At 52.3% G+C, this 16,618-nt stretch overlaps 1 protein-coding gene and 1 long non-coding RNA gene across 3 annotated transcripts in view; one reads left to right on the top strand and one right to left on the bottom strand.

Moving 5' to 3' along the window:
- LOC129460052 (uncharacterized) overlaps positions 1 to 7,951 on the bottom strand; it is a 37,889-nt gene extending 29,938 nt beyond the window's left edge. Inside the window, exons 1-2 of the long non-coding RNA XR_008650141.2 lie at positions 7,780 to 7,951; positions 6,784 to 6,971 (exon numbers count right to left, since the gene is read on the bottom strand). This is a non-coding gene — a long non-coding RNA (uncharacterized lncRNA). The remainder of the gene's footprint in view (positions 1 to 6,783; positions 6,972 to 7,779) is intronic.
- TESC (tescalcin) overlaps positions 7,782 to 16,618 on the top strand; it is a 61,356-nt gene continuing 52,519 nt past the window's right edge. Inside the window, exon 1 of one of the 2 annotated variants that reach the window (XM_055237607.2) lies at positions 7,782 to 8,205. In XM_055237607.2, the coding sequence (XP_055093582.1) occupies positions 8,148 to 8,205 (58 nt within the window). In that variant the 5' untranslated portion in view covers positions 7,782 to 8,147. The remainder of the gene's footprint in view (positions 8,206 to 16,618) is intronic. The other variant, XM_055237609.2, reaches the window with a different exon arrangement.

Here is a 16,618-nt window from a genome sequence, read left to right as displayed (position 1 = left end):
TTCCTGTTGCTGCTGCAACAAATTATTATACCAACTCTGTGGCTTATATAAACAAAAGCTCACGCCTGTAATCCCAGCACTTTGGGAGGCCGAGGCAGGTGGATCACCTGAGGTCAGGAGTTCAAGACCAACCTGGGCAACATGGTGAAACCCTGTCTGTACTAAAAATACAAAAATTAGCTGGGCACGGTGGCACCTGCCTGTAATCCCAGCTACTCGGGAGGCTGAGGCAGGAGAATCGCTTGAGCCTGGGAGGCAGAGGTTGCAGCGAGCCAAGATTGCACCATTGCACTCCAGCCTGGGGGACAGCGAGATTCCGTCTCAAAAAAAAAAAAAAAAAAATTGCCCAAATACGGTTCTGGAGGTCAGAAGTCCAAAATGGGTCTTGCTGCGTTAAGATCAAGGTGTCAGTGGGGCTGTGTTCCTTCCAGAGGCTCTAGAGGAGAATGTATTTTCTTGCATTTTCCAGTTTAGAGCCTGCCTAGCTTCCTTGGTGTCCTTCCTCCATCTTCAAACAGCAATGGCCGATTGAGTCTTTCTCATATCACATCACTCTTGACTCTGACCCTCCTGCCTTCCTCTTTGATTTGGTTTGGTTTGGTTTTGGTTTGAGCTAGGGTCTCACTCTGTCACCCAGGCTGAAGTGTAGTGGCATGATTATGGCTTACTGCAGCCCCCGCCTCCCAGACTTAGGTGATCCTCCCACCTCAGTCTCCTGAGTAGCTGGGACGACAGGCATGCATTACCAATGCCCGGCTAATTGTTTTGAATTTTTTTGTACGTATGAGGTTTCACCATGTTGCCCAGGTTGGTCTCGAACTTCTGGACTCAAGCCATCTGCCCTCCTCAGCCCCGCAAAGTGTTGGGATTACAGGCACGAGTCACCGAGCCCAGCCTGCCTTCCTCTTTCGCATATAAGGACTCTTGTGATTATATTGGGCCCACCCAGATAATCCAGGGTAATCTCCCCCATCTCAGGGTCAGCTGATTAGCAACCTTCATTCCATCTGCTCCTTTAATTCCCTCTTGCCATGTAACCTAACATATTCACAGGTTCCAGGGATTAGGACGTGGGCGTCTTTGGGGGCCATGTTCTGCCTACCACACAGTCCTGTCTAATGGTGTAGGATGCCTCTCCTCAAATCACAAATGATGAATAAATAAAAGCATCTCTACCTAGGGCTGTTGCACTTCTACCTGAGAAGAGGTCCTAGCAGAGTCTTCCAAATGCTGATTATTCCTGTCTTCTTCGACAGCTCCCACCCCCCTGGCCCCTGCCCAGCCTCCTCCACCAGGCTTGATGTAAAGTGATGGTGAAGTGAAAATAGATTTGGGGCCCTTGCCACCTCTTTCTGCTTGGTAACTTTGTTTCTTGGACAACAATGCAGAGTTTGAAGCCCATCCAGGGACAACATTCCATCTGCCCCCTGCAAGTTCCAGTAATTGGTCACTATTTATAATTATATAAATAATAGAAAAACAAGCTTAAGCTGCCCTCCCCAAAAGCCCAGTCTCCTCCTATTTTTAGGCAGCCAGCCTGCCCTCCTATAGGGCAGCGTCCCTCTGAGGTCTGGGCCACTCAGCTCCAGCCATGGGCTGAAGCAACGATGCTGATGACAGCAGTGATTGTGCCACCCAGGAAGGGGCCGGGGTGATTTTCTAACTCAAGGTTGAGTTTAAAGCTCTCAGAGAATGAAGAGAAGGAACTATTCTAAAACCCCCTTGCTGCGATCATTCTCCCAAGACCAAACCTGATTCTGTAAGAACTGGGAGCTGGACAGAGATTCGAGTCTGAGTTTCATTGATGTGTCGCACTGGGAGTCACGGGGCCAGGAGAGACGGGAGGCTAGAAGAGACAGGAGAGTCAGGGTGGCTATAAAGTCCTTGATAACCAACTATCCCCCCAAAAAAGGAACAGACAATTGGGAAGGGTGTGCTCTATGCCACCCATTTCACCCTTGTTCCGACTCTTCAGAGATGGGATTGTGAGGCCTATTATACCGATGAAGACATTGAGGTTTGGAGTTGCAATGTAACCAACCCAATGGTACACAGCCAGGGAGTGGGCAGAGCCAGGATTCAACTCAGATCTGAATCCATCTATAGCATGCCCACGGCTATGGGGGGGAAGATCAGGGTGCCTCGGGGAAAAAAGATTGTTCAAAAGAAAATCAAAACGATAACTTTAATTTCAAAATGCAAATTGCAGATAAATCTCTGATCCCATTGACATGAAAACCAAGAGAACATGACATATGAAACCAGCCTAAGGAGCCTGAATGACCTTATGAGAAAAAGCGTCTGTGTCAGAGCCAAATCATTGATGCAGGCCACCTGTGCGGTCTCCCTCTCCCTGGACCTACTTTATGAGAGCATCACCACACATTGGTTGTTTGATGTGGTTTAGGTGCGGTCTTCTCTAAGAGGCCAAGCAAGATGATGTAATCACCTGATGAGTTCTTCCTGCCCACTGCACAGAAAAAACCAATTCACTGAGACGATGGCATTGCAATAAAGAAAGAGCTTAATTGACACAAGGCTGGGCACCCCTGTGTCAAATCAAATCAATCTGAAAATTTGGAAGCTAGGGTTTTTAAAGGATACTTTGGTGGGCAGGGGGCTGGGGAATGGGGGCTGCTGATTGGTTGGGGGTGCAATCATAAGGGAGTGGAAAATGGTCCTCGTGCACTGAGTCCACTTCTGGACGGGGTCCCCAGGACCGGCTGAGCCAAGAGTTGAAGGTCTGGGTGGGGCCATCCGGTCATCAGAAATGCAGGTAAAGACATCTCAAAAGGCCAATCTTAGGTTCCACAATAGTGAATTGGGGCAGTTGCAAATCTTGTGTCCTCTGGAATAATGGCTAGTTGTCATTTAACTATGCCTCCGTCTTTGCAAAATTCAGGCCCTTCTCATCCTCCTAACCTGGTGGCCTTTCTTTTCTTTTCATTTTTTTTTAAAGAGGTTCTTACTCTGTCCCCCAGGCAGGAACACAGTGGTGTGATCACAGCTTACTGCAGCTTAAAACTCCTGGGCTCAAGTGATCTTCCCACTTCAGCCTCCTGAGTAGCTGGGACCAAAGGCACGTGCCATCATGCACTGCTAATTTTTTTTTTTTTTTTTTTTTTTTTGTAGAGGCAGGGTCTCACTAAGTTGCCCAGGCTAGTCTTGAACTCCTGGCTCAAACGATCCTCCCACCCCAGCCTCTCAAAGTGCTGGGATTACAAGCTTAAGCCACTGTGCCCGGTCACCCGGTAGCCTTTCATTAGTTTTATGAAGGCAGCTTAGTTTTGGGGAAGGGCTATTCTCATTTAAACTATAAATTAAATTTCTCCCAAAGTTAGCTTGGCTCAAGCCCAGGAATGACCAAGGGCATTTTGAAAGTTACAAGGCAAGATGAGGGTTGATTAGATCAGATCTCTCTCAGTGTCATAACTTTCTGTTATAATTTTTGCAAAGGCAGTCTCAATGGTACTTGGAGTCCCCATAAATCTCTTGGTCAGTGGCTCAAATGCTAAGAAAAATGTATTGTTGCTCCTAGAACATTACCATACCTTGGGAGTTACCCCAAGCTAAACCATTAGAAGGGGCAGGTGAATTACAGAAACTGCTATTCAGACACCTTCAAGTCTACGCTCTGATTCTGGTTTACAATCCTTTGGGAACATCTTGGTTTTTCTATCAATAAAATGCGGATGTGCTGGGTCCCTCTCCTCCAGGCCCCTGCAGTGACTGGTACTGGCTAGCATACCATGATGTTCTGTTCACATCTCTTTCCTTGCAGACTTTGGGATCCCTGAGGTCAGGGACTGTCTCCACTGTAGTGTCCAAACTCCTGGCACTCAATAGTGAATGAATGAACAAATAAACGAACATATGACAGTCAACTGGGTAGTAGTTTCCTGGTCTTGACTAGCTTGCAAGAGCAAATGGTTAAATATTCAGGGATTTTAAGCCGGGCATGGTGGCACATGCCTGTATTCGCAGCTACCTGGAAAGCTGAGGCAGGAGGATCCTCTGAGCCCAGGAGTTCGACGCTAGCCTGAGCAACACAGTGAGACCTCATATGTAAAAAACAAAGTTCAGGGATTTTGCAAGCCTATTGTTAAATTATCAGTAACTTGAAATTGACTATGGTAGGAGTATTTACACACAGAAATTGGCAACTGCTACAGATTAGGACTTCCCCCGCTCCTGCCCTTTTCAGAGAACTTGTTTACCAGCTCACCACTGGCTAGCACTTAACGGTGTCAGGCAGTTTTAAGCACCTTCAGTATATGAATCTGCATTTAACCCTTACAATGTTACATATATGAATCTGCATTTAACCTTCACAATCACCTTACATATATGAATCACCTTACATATATGAATCTGCATTTAACCCTCACAATGTTATTGCCACTTTACAGATGGGAAAACTGAGGATGAGAGAGGTTAACTTGCCCAAGTATGGTTTCATAGCCCTCCGTGATAGGAAGGTGGGAGAGCCAAGTGAAGACCGTCCTGGCCATCTCTGGGCTCAGCTGCCCTTTGCGGCTTCACAGGGACCAACTATATGAATTGCGGCCACCAATTTTAATCAGCTCCTCCAGGAGGAGGTCCTCTGGGAGAAAAGACGCAGTTGCTTGGTGACTCAAGTGTTTCCCAGTCCTCCAAAAGTCATGTTGTGTTATTGGGGGGGAAAAAGCTTGCCCCCCCACAGGGTGCCCCTCTTCCAGGGCTCTAGACAAAAAATCCAATGAGCCCTGGCCAGACCCCATGCAAAGCTGCAGACCTCATTCTTGCTTCTTGCTTTGTTGACGCCTGCAGAGCCGTTGGTAGGTTTGAATGAAAGCCATGACGTCCTGGAACAGGCAGCGGCTGGCTTTGCGTGGAGGGCGCCCTGCGGTGTGCCCATCATTGCCAGAGGAGGGCAGAGCCCGGGCAGATGGCAGGTGCCACTGCAGGGGCCCACACAGAGACATCTGTCCACCAAGAATTTGGCTTTGCTGTATCCCTTCGGGACCACAGTTGGGGACAGTCCTGGACTTCCTGAAGCTCAGCGTTAGGGATGACAGATCTTTCCAGGGGCCCATTCTGGTTTGAACATTCCATCTCTCTGTGGGCTCCATCACATCAGACCTTGTTTACCCATCTGCTTTGTCACTGCCCGTGTGTCTGTCTCCTCACCCCACCAGGAGTTCCTCAGGAGCAAAGGTGGCATCTTATTCCTGGCTGTGGCTCTAGGACCCAGCCAGAGCCCTGAACATAGTAGGTGCTCAATAAATGTGCAATGAATAAATGATTGAACGAATGCATAAATTGTGCCTTGGTTTTTCCTGCCTTCGTGCTGCTCCAAGGATCTCCTGATGACTTCTCCAAGCCCTGCAATTAGGAATAAATCCTCCTCTGTCATCCTGCGCAAGACTTCCTCCCTCCCAGCTCCCTGCTGACTGGTGATGGTGGCTTGTTTGGCTGCGGACCCAGGAGAGGGGATGAGGACTCTGAGAAGGCCTCCCTGAGGATGTGAGTTTCCACTGAGGTCTGAAGAGGAACCGGGAGTGGAAGAGAGTTTCCGGCAAAAGGAACAAGTACAAGTGCTTGTCTAGTAGCTAACAGCGGTCAGTGGGTCAGGGTAGACAGGTGATCGGGTAGGACAGACTCCCTTCATCCTAGATACCAGGGGCTTCCTCGAGATCGCCAAGGGACAGTGTGAAGCTATGTGCCCTTCTCCTTGTCCCAGGGCTTTTGTCCCCACCAAAGCAACTGTGCCAAGCAGGAGGGGCTGATGTCCAGAGAATGCCACTTCCTATCCCCCACATCAGACAGCTCCATCATTTAATCCTTGACTAGTTTAATATAATACAATTCCAGGAACTGACATTTTAAGATGGGATAAAATTGCTCCCAGCAGCTGTATGTAATGGGCTGGCTCAGAGTTCTCAGAACTCCCAGGGGTACTGGGGATCCTCTTCCTGATCCCAGAGGCCTGCCTGTTTCCAGAATCCTTCTAACCCGAAATGCAGTCCCTAGGTCAGCTGTCCTGCCGGCTCAGACCAGCTGATGACCCACACCCAACATCTTTCCACCTTGATCAGGTCTTGCACTGCCCTCTGGAGAGTGCTTTAAAACGCAGGTTGCAGGCGCTGCCTTGGCTCTACGAGTGCAGACAGGCAGTGTAAGAGGAAGCTGGATTTTCCACTTTAGAGACAGGGTCTTGCTCTGTTGCCTGGGCTGGAGTGCAGTGGTGCAATCAGAGCTCACTGCAGCCTCTAACTCCTGAGCTCAAGCGATCCTCCTGCCTCATCCTCCCAAGTAGCTGGGACTTCAGGCGCACACCATTGTGCCCAGCTCATTTTTACAAAGTTTTAATTTTTGGTACAGCTGGGGTCTTGCTATGTTGCCCAGGCTGGTCTCAAACTCCTGGGCTCAATCCTCCTGTCTCAGCCTCCCAAAATGGTGAGATTACAGACATGAGCCACTGCACCTGGCCAAAAGCTGGATTTGTAACCAGGAAGGGGCTGATTCTGCTGCCCTAGGAGGTTTTAGGACCAACTCCCACCCTCTACCTCGGGCTCTGAAAGACACCTCCTGCCCCTGGAAAGGGCTGCGACCCTTGGCTTGAACCAAGGTAGTCTACAGGAATGAACAGCAGTTCTCAGCAGCCCCCTTCCCAGCAGCCTGTGAAACTGATGGAGGTAGGTCCACCCAAGTCCCCTCTGTGGGCACCGAAAAACTCCTGCCCCCTACCCTGTCCCCCTTCCCCCTCAACATTTATCATCGAGCCTAACGTTCAGAACAGACCTGATACCTGATGGTCACTGATGGTGGTGTCACTAAGCACTGTAAGGCCTTCAGGTGAGCCTTGACCTTGATGTTCTGCCCTGGCTGTGTGCCTCTCCAGGGGACAAGATTCCATAGCACCCACCAGCCTCTGTGGCCATGTGCTGTGTCCATGCCAGGCCCTCTGGTGGACATCTCATTAACTTATCCTTATTTTAAGGAGGAGGAATCACATTACACAGGCAACAGCATCAGCCCCAGTCACCCCAACTGGATGGAGAGCCAACCCCGTAAGCCATCTTAACCCAGAACTTCCTTAATGGGCATGGGGACCACTGGCATTGCCTTCTCTCCAGCAGTTTGTCCCAAATGCAGCCTCCTGGGCCCGCTTCTGCAGTTTTTGTTTGTTTGTTTGTTTTTTGAGACAGAGTCTTGCTCTGTCGCCCAGGCTGGAGTGCAATGGCAAGATCTCAGCTCACTGCAACCTCTACCTCCCAGGTGCAAGTGATTCTCCTGCCTCAGCCTCCGGAGTAGCTGGGATTACAGGCATGTGCCACCGCGCCTGGCTAATTTTTGTGTTTTTAGTAGAGACGGGGTTTCACCATGTTGGCCAGGCTGGTCTCGAACTCATGAGCTCAAGTGATCCGCCCGCCTTGGCCTCCCAAAGTGCTGGGATTATAGGCGTGAGCCACCGCGCCCAGTCCGCTCCTGCAGTTTGAGGTGCCCCTCAGCCACCGGGCTGTGCAGGGCCCACACGGGCCGCCACGTGGGTGTGTTCACTTCGGAAGGTGCTGGGGCTTTCCTGGAATAAACCAAAGCGCATGGTGCATTTTCAAATAGGATTATTATTACTGTTGTTCGCCATAGAGCTAATTCATGCTCGCTGACTTCCTTGACTATCTCAGTGGAGTTTCCTTCCTAAGATCTGGAGGATGTAAGGTGGGATGGGTTGGGAGTGGGCATAGCACCTCCCAGGGGTCCCACCCCTCCTACCCACGCCCCCAACTTTGTTCACACCTGCTTCCTTCCCGATCCAGCAGGGGTGCGGAAGGGACGAGGTGCGTGGCCGCTGCTGCACGGACTGGGAACCCGGAGCGGTGGGCTCCGGGGTCCCCTTCCGGCGGTTTCCGGGCCGGGGCGGGGCGCTCCCCCAGCCGCGCAGTGAGCGAAACCGGCGTGCGCTAGGACCGCGGCGCACCGCCCTCCGCCGTTATATGAGGCCCCGCTCCAGCCCCACGCGGAACCCGCGGCTCCGAGCTTTCGCCGGCGTCCCGACCCGAGGCCGGACCCGAGGCCAGCCCTGAGGCCAGTCCCGCCGCTGCGCAGCCGAAGACAGTGCGGGGCCTGAGAGGGACGCGCGCCCCGGGGCCCCCGCCGCGGGCACCATGGGCGCTGCCCACTCCGCGTCTGAGGAGGTGCGGGAGCTCGAGGGCAAGACCGGCTGTGAGTACCCGCGGGGGGCGGCGCGGGGACCGGGGCAGGACCTCCGAACAGCCACTGTTGGGGGCCCCGGCCCGCCGCCGCGCTGTGTGACCTTGGGCCAGTGGCGGGCCCTCTCTGCGCCTCAGTCTCCTCCTCTTTCAAATGGGTCCCCGCCGGCCACCTCGCGGGCTGCGGCGAGCAGTTCCGCGGCGATGCTCAGTGCCGCAGCCGCTCAGCCTCGGACTGGCCCGGGAACTCCCTGGCCGGGGGACTGCGGACCGGGGAGGGAGCGGGGCCCAGGCTTCCCAAGCGCAGGGCAGGTGCCTCGGGCCAGGCGGGCAAGTCCCTCAGGCAGCCCGGCTGGTGCGCGCGCCCCGCACCTGAGAGTCGTTTGCATTCGTGAGCGCAAGAGCGGAAAGTTTTGAAGTCGGCGGACCTGGGTGGGAACCGGTCTCCGACGCTCCCCGGCCGGGTGACGTTAGTCGGGAGAGCCGGCTCCCCGCGCCTGCTTTCGTCCTCGCATCTGTAAAATGGGTTCAGGCGGCCTCATCCCCGCGGGTGGCTGGGAGGCTTTAGCGAGGCAGCGGCCGCAGAGCACTTTGCCTGGAGCCCAGCGTCCTCCCCCGAGTTCGCTGAGTCTCCCGGGACCAGCAAAGGCTGCGCGCCCCGCATCGGCCCGGAGGCGGGGCGCCCTGGGAGGCCGGGCCGAGCTGCCCGCAGGGAAATGGCGGAGAAAGCGCTTGTCTGCTCGAGTTCAGCGGGGCTGGGGACTTGGCCATGGGTCCTGAACTCGGCATGGCCAGTTCTGCCTCTAGCCGTGGACCAGGGTGTGGACTGGAGACCGTGGGGGCCAGGTGTGTGGGCAAACTGGCTTTGGCGAGGGACAGGCCGGCTGTGAACCCTGACAGCTCCACTTCCTGGCTGTGTGACCTTGGGCTAGTCACTTTACCTCTCTGATTTTCAGCTTTCCTTCCCTGTTTTAAGAGTTCTCCTAGTACCTCGTGGACGCTCAGGAAATGGGAGCTGCAGATATTTTGGGAAAGAGCTAGCTCCTGGCACCTGCTTCAAGTGCAGAGAACCAGCGTCCAGTATTGATCACCAAGAAGGGTGGCCCAGCTGTTTGTGTGTCAGCTGAAAAGCAACCCCTCTTAACCCCCAATCTAAATACCCCTTTCCAGGAGAACTGGATGAAAATTGCAGAAAACCAGTAATAACTGGTGTGTGTATGCACGCACTTATACATCTATATCTGTATCTCTGTGTAGAGATATAGAATTATATCCAACTAGAGAAGGAAAAGGTGTGGCTCAGCATATATAATATGGTACCCTTTTTTTCTGGTTTTTAAAAAAGCATCCTTTGAGCTGGAGCTGCAAAGTAAAAAGAAAATGTAAAAACGGGAAAATAAGAGTATACATTTGTAATTGCTATATTTGCAGACTGGAAGAATCCACCAGAAAGTACGAATGGATGCTTGGTGGGGGTTGCGGGGAGAGTGGAAGGGATGAAGGGAGAGAGAGCTTTTTCTCTGTAAACGTTTTTATATGTTCATTTTGAACTATGTTGAATATTTTACTTACTCAAAAAGTTTTATGCACTTCAATCCGAAGACTAATATGAGAGAGAAAGGAGGGATTCCTCTAGCTCTTACTTGCTTGGGTCTCCCCTGGTTTTATTATTTCTCACGTGCCCTCTCCTCGCCTCCCACTGCTTTGAATCTGGATGGGTGTCGATGGGCATTCTCTGTGGCTGGGATCCCCGCTGGAAGGGTGGGCTCTCCGGCAGCCCACGGGGCACTCGGGAATTCCGCTTGGTTGTGGGTTTGACAGGGAGGAGGGGCTGCAGAGCATGCTGGGAGTCTTGTCAGTTTCCTGGGTCCAGCCTCCCACGGGGATGACAGATGCTGTGTTCCTGCTCTGTAACCTTCCTAGATGTAGCTGCAGCGGCTTCCCTTCTTGCTGCCCAGAGCTCAGATTTCATAACCCAAGGGAGATGGAGAGGGTCGGAGAGGAGTTTCTGAGGTTAGACCAGAGTAGGCAGGTGGAACTTTAGGTAGGTGGAAAGTTGCCCCCAGTCCTCCGAAAGGGACTGCATAATTTGGTCACTTTTACCCACTTAGCAAATATTTATAGTCCAGGGGCTGGGGATTTAGAGATGACTCGGAGAGGCTGCTGTTCCTGAAGGGGGACACACAGTAAACAAAATGCCCCACAGGTGTTAAACTGTGAACGAGGCATAGCAGGGTGGCATGAGAATGGAGCTTTAGGGTGGATCCAGAGGGCCTCCCTGAGGAGGTGATAATGGAACAGAAATCCAAGTAAGCATGAGCCAGGGGTGTGCAAATCAGTGGAAAGGGCATCTTGGGCCGAGGGGACGTCGAATGCAGAGGCCCTGTGGCAGGGACAAGCTAGCAACAGTAAATGAGAATGCATGAGATGAGGACACAGCTGTCGTCAGGGCTCAGGCTGTGGCAGGAGCCTGGCTTCAGGGGCCTTGCCAGGTACCTTGGGCAAGTCACTTATGCTCTCTGAGCCTCAGTTTTATCTACTATAAAATGGGTATAGTCATAGTACCTCCCTTGAAGTTGTTGGGGAGGATTGAGTTAATATACATGAAGTAGTTAGACCAAACACATGTACGTGTTTGTTATTGACCATGCTTTAAACACTCTTGTATGTCCTGGTCACTCCGAGCCATAGCTGAGAGTTGAGTCTTGGTCCCACCTCTCTGAGCTACATGACCTTGGGCAAGTCATCTTACCTCTCTGAGCCTCAGTACCCCCACCTGGATCCTGAAGTCATCGTGTGGATTCAATAAGGTTACGTACATATGTATGCGAGGCGATTGGCTTGGCATGGGAACGTCAGCTCCCAGGGACCCAGTGGGTCAGGCAGGGCCCTTCCTCCAAGGCCATTCCCTTGGGAATCTTCCCTGAGAAAAAGGGAGAAGAGCCTCAGGGTAAGGTGGCCAGAGGATAGACTGAGCTCACAGGGCTGCTGACTCCCCCACCTCCCTGAGGACCAAGATGACCTCTGACTTCCTGGGGAGGATTCAGCTTGGTCCCTTTCTGAGAACACCATCCAGAAAGGACCAGAAGGTCAGGCTGAGGCTGGTGATAATGAACATAATTCCCCAAGCACCTGCTGAGCATCAGGCTCCACGCTGGTGCTCTCTGCATAACACTCTTTTTATAGTAATGATCCCCCAGGAAGGCAGTGTTAGGGCCATTTTACAGGTGAGAAAACTGAGGCTTAGAGAGGTAAACCAGCTTGCCTGCAGTCCCACAGCTGGTAAGGGGAGGAATTGGAGGTCATAGGATCCCCAAGTCTACTTTCTTTTTTTACAGTTTTTTTTTAATTTTTGGTTTTTGAGGCAGGGTCTTGCTCTCTCACCCAGGCTGGAGTGCAAGGGGCATGATCAAGCTCACTGCAACCTCAAACTCCTGGGCTCCAGCAATCCTCCCACCTCAGCCTTCCCAGTAGCTACCACTACAGGTGTGCGCCACCACACCAGCTACTTTTAAATTTTTTTGTAGAGACGGGTCTTGCCATGTTGATCAGACTAGTCTCAAATTCCTGGCCTCAAAGCGATCCTCCCACTTCAGCCTCTTGAAAGCGCTGGAGTTACAGGCATGAGCCACCATGCCTGGCCCCAAGACTGCTTTCTTACTGCCAGCATGCTTTCACTGTGTGTAGCTGCTACTTGAATTTCTAGGAACCAAGAAGGGATAGGAAAACACTGCCCGTATTTTTTCTCACCTTCGGGCCTTTGCACAAAAGCTCTTCCTCTTACTGGAGCACTGTTTTCATTTGATGTGCACAATTAGGTGTTTACACATGGGAGCCTTTCTCTGTCTCCATCCAGGGTAAGGTTTAGGCTGGGTGCAGTGGCTCACGCCTATAATTTCAGCACTTTGGGAGGCCGAGGCAGGTGGATCATGAGGTAAGGAGTTCAAGACCAGCCTGGCCAAGATAGTAAAACCCTGTCTCTACTAAAACTACAAAAATTAGCTGTGCGCGGTGGCAGACGCCTGTAATCCCAGCTACTCGGGAGGCTGCGGTAGGAGAATCGCTGGAACCTGGGTGGCAGAGGTTGCAGTGAGCTGAGATCATGCCACTGTACTCCAGCCTGGGCGACAGAGTGAACTCCGCCTCACAAAAAACAAAAACAAGAAAAAACAAACTCAAACCTTTCCTCTTAACCTTGTCTCTCTCTCTTTTTTTTTTTGAGATGAAGTTTCACTCTTGTTGCCCAAGCTGGAGTGCAGTGGCGCGATCTCAGCTCACTGAAACCTCCGCCTCCTGGGTTCAAGCAATTCTCCTGCCTCAGCCTTGTGAGTAGCTGGGATTACAGGCGCCTGCCACCACGCCTGGCTAATTTTTGTAGTTTTAGTAGAGACAGGGTTTCACCATGTCGGCCAGGCGATCTGAAACTCCTGACCTTAAGTGATCCGCCTGCCTCTGCCTCCCAAAGTGCTGGGATTACAGGTGTGAGCCACCACGCACAGCCTTAACCCTGTCTCTTTATGAAACGAATGCTCATTATTGTTCAGGGGTTGGCTTACCTGCTGCTGCCATCCAGAAAGCCATCTCTCCATCCAACCTTTAAGGGTTAAACACCCATCCTCAGGGCTCCTGGAGCTCCTTCCTTCTCTCCCACAATATCAGGCATCACACCATGTTATACTTGTCAACTCTGTCGCCTGCCACCCCTTCAAAACTTGGAGCTCCCTAGAGCAGAAAGAACGTGTCTTGTTCACCTTTGTGTGCACTTGGTGGTTCAGTGAGAACACAAGAGGCTCATGTTAAAGGGGCGCAGTCCCTGGGGACTTTAAAACTCAAGATGTATTGTTCAGGAACAGGCAAGCCACTGGAAAACCCGGTGCCACCCTCACCAGCTGTCCTCGGCTGCCAACCCTCCCAGCATCTCCGGTTCCCTCCCTTCGCGATGAACCCTTTTGGCATCAGCACTGAGCCAGCCCCACCAAAAATACGCCTGAGCAGCAGCTCGCCACACAGGGCGTCGTCAGGTCTGCGTGCCCACCCTCCTTCTCCCTGCCTGTTAGAGTCTCATTGATTGATTTAAACCAGAAACGAGTATTCCCAGGAATCTTTTCTGAGCCAAGAAAGCTCACATCTGGATTGTTAAGATTCATATGAAAAGCCTGAGTGAAGGCATCCCGGGGGTGTGTTTGAGCTCACCTTCCCCACGCACCCTTGGTGACAGGAGCCGAGTGGTGTCTGGTGTGTGGACCGAGGTACAAAGTGGGCCCTGACCGAAAGAAGGGCTCTTTGGGAATCATTCACCTGAGTCAGTTGTCCTTCACCACCTTGAGCTGGCCTGGAGGTGGCCCGACTTCCTGTCCCCCCCCATTTGTGTCTGCTCCTGGAGTTGGAAAGGAAATAATAAGACAGAGGATTCTGGGAAAGGTTTTTTCCTTCAGGCTCCAAAACAGCTCTTCAGGCATGTCTATGTTGATGCCAAGAAGCTGCCAGAAGGAAAAGGAAAAACAAAACAAAAAAACAAAATCTCCAGACCTAGAGTTCAGACCTCATGATGGTAAGAGCTAATGTTTCTCGGGCGCATGGCATCTGCCAAACGTTCAGCTGAGCCAGGCAGCGTATCCGCAGTAGCTGATGGAATCCACCCAGGAACACGGTTGGTTTCCCATTTTACAGATGCAGGCATTGAAGCTCAAGAGAGGAGGTGACTGCCCAAGGCCACAGGCATCATAATGAGAAGTAGAGTCACAGGCTGGTGCGGTCGCTCATGCTTGTAATCCCAGCACTTTGGGAGGCCAAGGCAGGAGGTTCACCTGAGCCCAGGAGTTGGTGCCACTGCACTCCAGCTTGGGTGACAGTGCGAGACTGTCTCCAAAAAAAAAAAAAAAAAAAAAAAAAGAAGTAGAGAGTCGGATTGCATTCCTGGTCTAATCTCATTTGGAGAAGGAACTAGAGATGGCAGGGAGGACTGGTGTGGCCAAGCGTGGCTGGTGGGGGTGGCGCTGGTTTTTCCACTGCATTCTCACCCCTGGGCAATACTTCTTGGTCCTAAAGTCTTTAAGTGGCCCCAGACCGTGGCCTTGGCTCATTCACCATTTGCCATATTCTGCTACCAGGGTGGACCAGATGCAGTCCCTGCCCTCCAGAAGCTCAGGGGTTCGAGGGGGACAGGGGAGCGCCCCAATAACTGTAGCATAGCGGGAGGAAGGGTCTGATGGGCCAGGGTGGACCAGCCAGCTCCACACTGTTCGTCATCCACCAAAGCTTGGTAAGCTGAACAGCCAGCCAGCCAAAGTCACCCGCACCTTTTCTCTTCATCTGGGCTAGGTTGTGGCTTTTCCCCTGGGACCTTCAGGGAGTCCGTGAACCCCATTAAATAGGATATGGAATTGTCTGAGTGCCTCTAGGGAGGGCCTTCTGCCCTTATCAGAGTCTCTAAACAGTGAAGTGTTTTCCATTGTATGCAAATCATGCCTCAGTAAGAAAATGATTCAAACAATTACTTTTATTGATTGTTTAAAATTAATTTGTTTTTGAGATGGCCCTGCTGTGTTGCCCAGGCTGGAGCATAGTGGTGCAATCACAGTTCACTGTAGCCTCTAACTCCCAGGCTCAAGTGATCCTCCCACCTCAGGCTCCCTCCTCAGACAGTGGCTCCTCAGTAGAGGAGGAATGAATATGTCTGTGAAACCAGGGGTTGGGGGTGGGGGAGGACCAGTCCTGTATGCTGAGCTCTGGGGCAGGGGAGGGGGCGGACCCTGGCCTGGAGTCATCCACAGAGTGGTCCAGATCACGGGACCCCCAGCCTCTGGAACCCTTTCTGCCTTGATTGGATGGGGGCTTCCAGGCCTCCCCTGCCCTCCTCTATGGGGGCTCACAGGGGAAACTTGCAGGAGAAGGCCCGCTGTGGAAGCTTCCCAAAGGGCTGGGGATCAAACAAAGGCACCTGCCTGCTCTAGCCCGTGCTGGTATTTTTCATTCTGTTCACCTGGGCCCCATCATCTCACCGTCTGCAGCAGCCACAGAGCAGGACCCTGGAGGCTGGTGTTCCATGTGCACTGAGCTCGGCGCTGGAGCCGTCCTGTGCCACTTTGCTCAGATGTCTCATCCAGGCTGTGTCCTTCTCTGAGCCACCAATCCCGCTCCTTAAAAAACGCAGGCAGCTGTGAATGAGGCGACAGCTGCTCTTTCTTGAGCACTTGTCAATCATCTGATCTGCCGAAAAGCCCTTTGAGGGTGGGACTATTGCTGCCAATTTACAGATGGGCAAACTGAGGTTTGGACACAGGAAATGACTGCCCAAGGTCACTTAGTTGCCAGGTAGGGAACCTAGACTCAAAACCAGGCCTTCTACTGGGATTTGCAAGTGCTGGGAGAAACCGCCTCTCCTGCATGCCAGGAACCCCACATGCTCTGGACGGAGACTCTGAGAGTCGGCACATCTGTATGATCTGCGGGAGGCCATGCTGTTACCCCACAACCTCCTCAGTAGAGTTCCACACATCGTTTACCAAGTCGGCAAGGGGAGAACTGGACCTTGAGGCAGATAGGGTTGGTTCTGGGTGATGTGGAAAGTTCTAGAATCTAAGTGGGCTGCCCCCAGGGAGAACAAGCTCAGTAGTGGGCAGTGGGAGGGGAGTGGGGACCACAGCTGGGAGGAAGAGGCAGGAGGGTGCTGCCCCCTCTGTTTCCTAGGGTCTCACTGGGTGGGCTCACAGGTCTGTTTCAGAAGAATTTGTGTTTTCTCTGTGCAAGCCACTGGCAGTCCTCTCCAAGATGTCCTCGCTCCGCAGATTAGTGGTAATTAGATCCCCGATGCATCTTTCTTTCTTGCCTCCTCTACCGCCACCCTGGCAGGATATTTTTTTGTAAGTTAATGGTCTCCAGCATGCATCGTGGAAATTTAATCAATGCTCAGACACGCCATACAGCCCAGTAAGACAAACAGAATAATCTGGGTGTTGATAAGATGGTCTTCGCTTTGCAAAGCACTTTAGGATCTGTTATCTCAAGCTGAGGGAATGAGGTGTTTTCAGCTCAGAAGGGCCCACGGTTCTGGGAAGAAAAGTCAGGGCCTCTTTTGTTCTTTTGTCCATGCTGGTGTGACTGTACAGGGTGAGGGCCTGGGCACCCCTGGTCCTGCCAGCTTTCCTGTTGCCTGCTCCAGCTTAATTATTAATTTATAAAACCAGAAGGTCGAGTGGGTGATTTCCGCTGGTGATGGTGGCCACAGAGCACTAGGACAAAAAGGCTCTTTGTCGTCCCAGTGGTGTGACCTTTGCAGACCGGCACTCTGTCAGGAGCAAGCCTTCCGTTCTTGGCACTGTTCCTTGGCAGGTTAGTGGAGGTCTCAGGGCCCAGGTGCCTCCAGGAGGGAGGGCAGGTGGCCAGGCTGGAGACAGCAGTCCCCAAACGGGGGCTGTAGAGGCCAG

The sequence above is a fragment of the Symphalangus syndactylus genome, chromosome 13, assembly GCF_028878055.3.
Source record: "Symphalangus syndactylus isolate Jambi chromosome 13, NHGRI_mSymSyn1-v2.1_pri, whole genome shotgun sequence".
Classification (NCBI taxonomy): Eukaryota; Metazoa; Chordata; class Mammalia; order Primates; family Hylobatidae; genus Symphalangus; species Symphalangus syndactylus.
The sequence above is the reverse complement of the archived record's forward strand: the minus strand, read 5'-3'. Positions and strand labels throughout refer to the sequence as shown.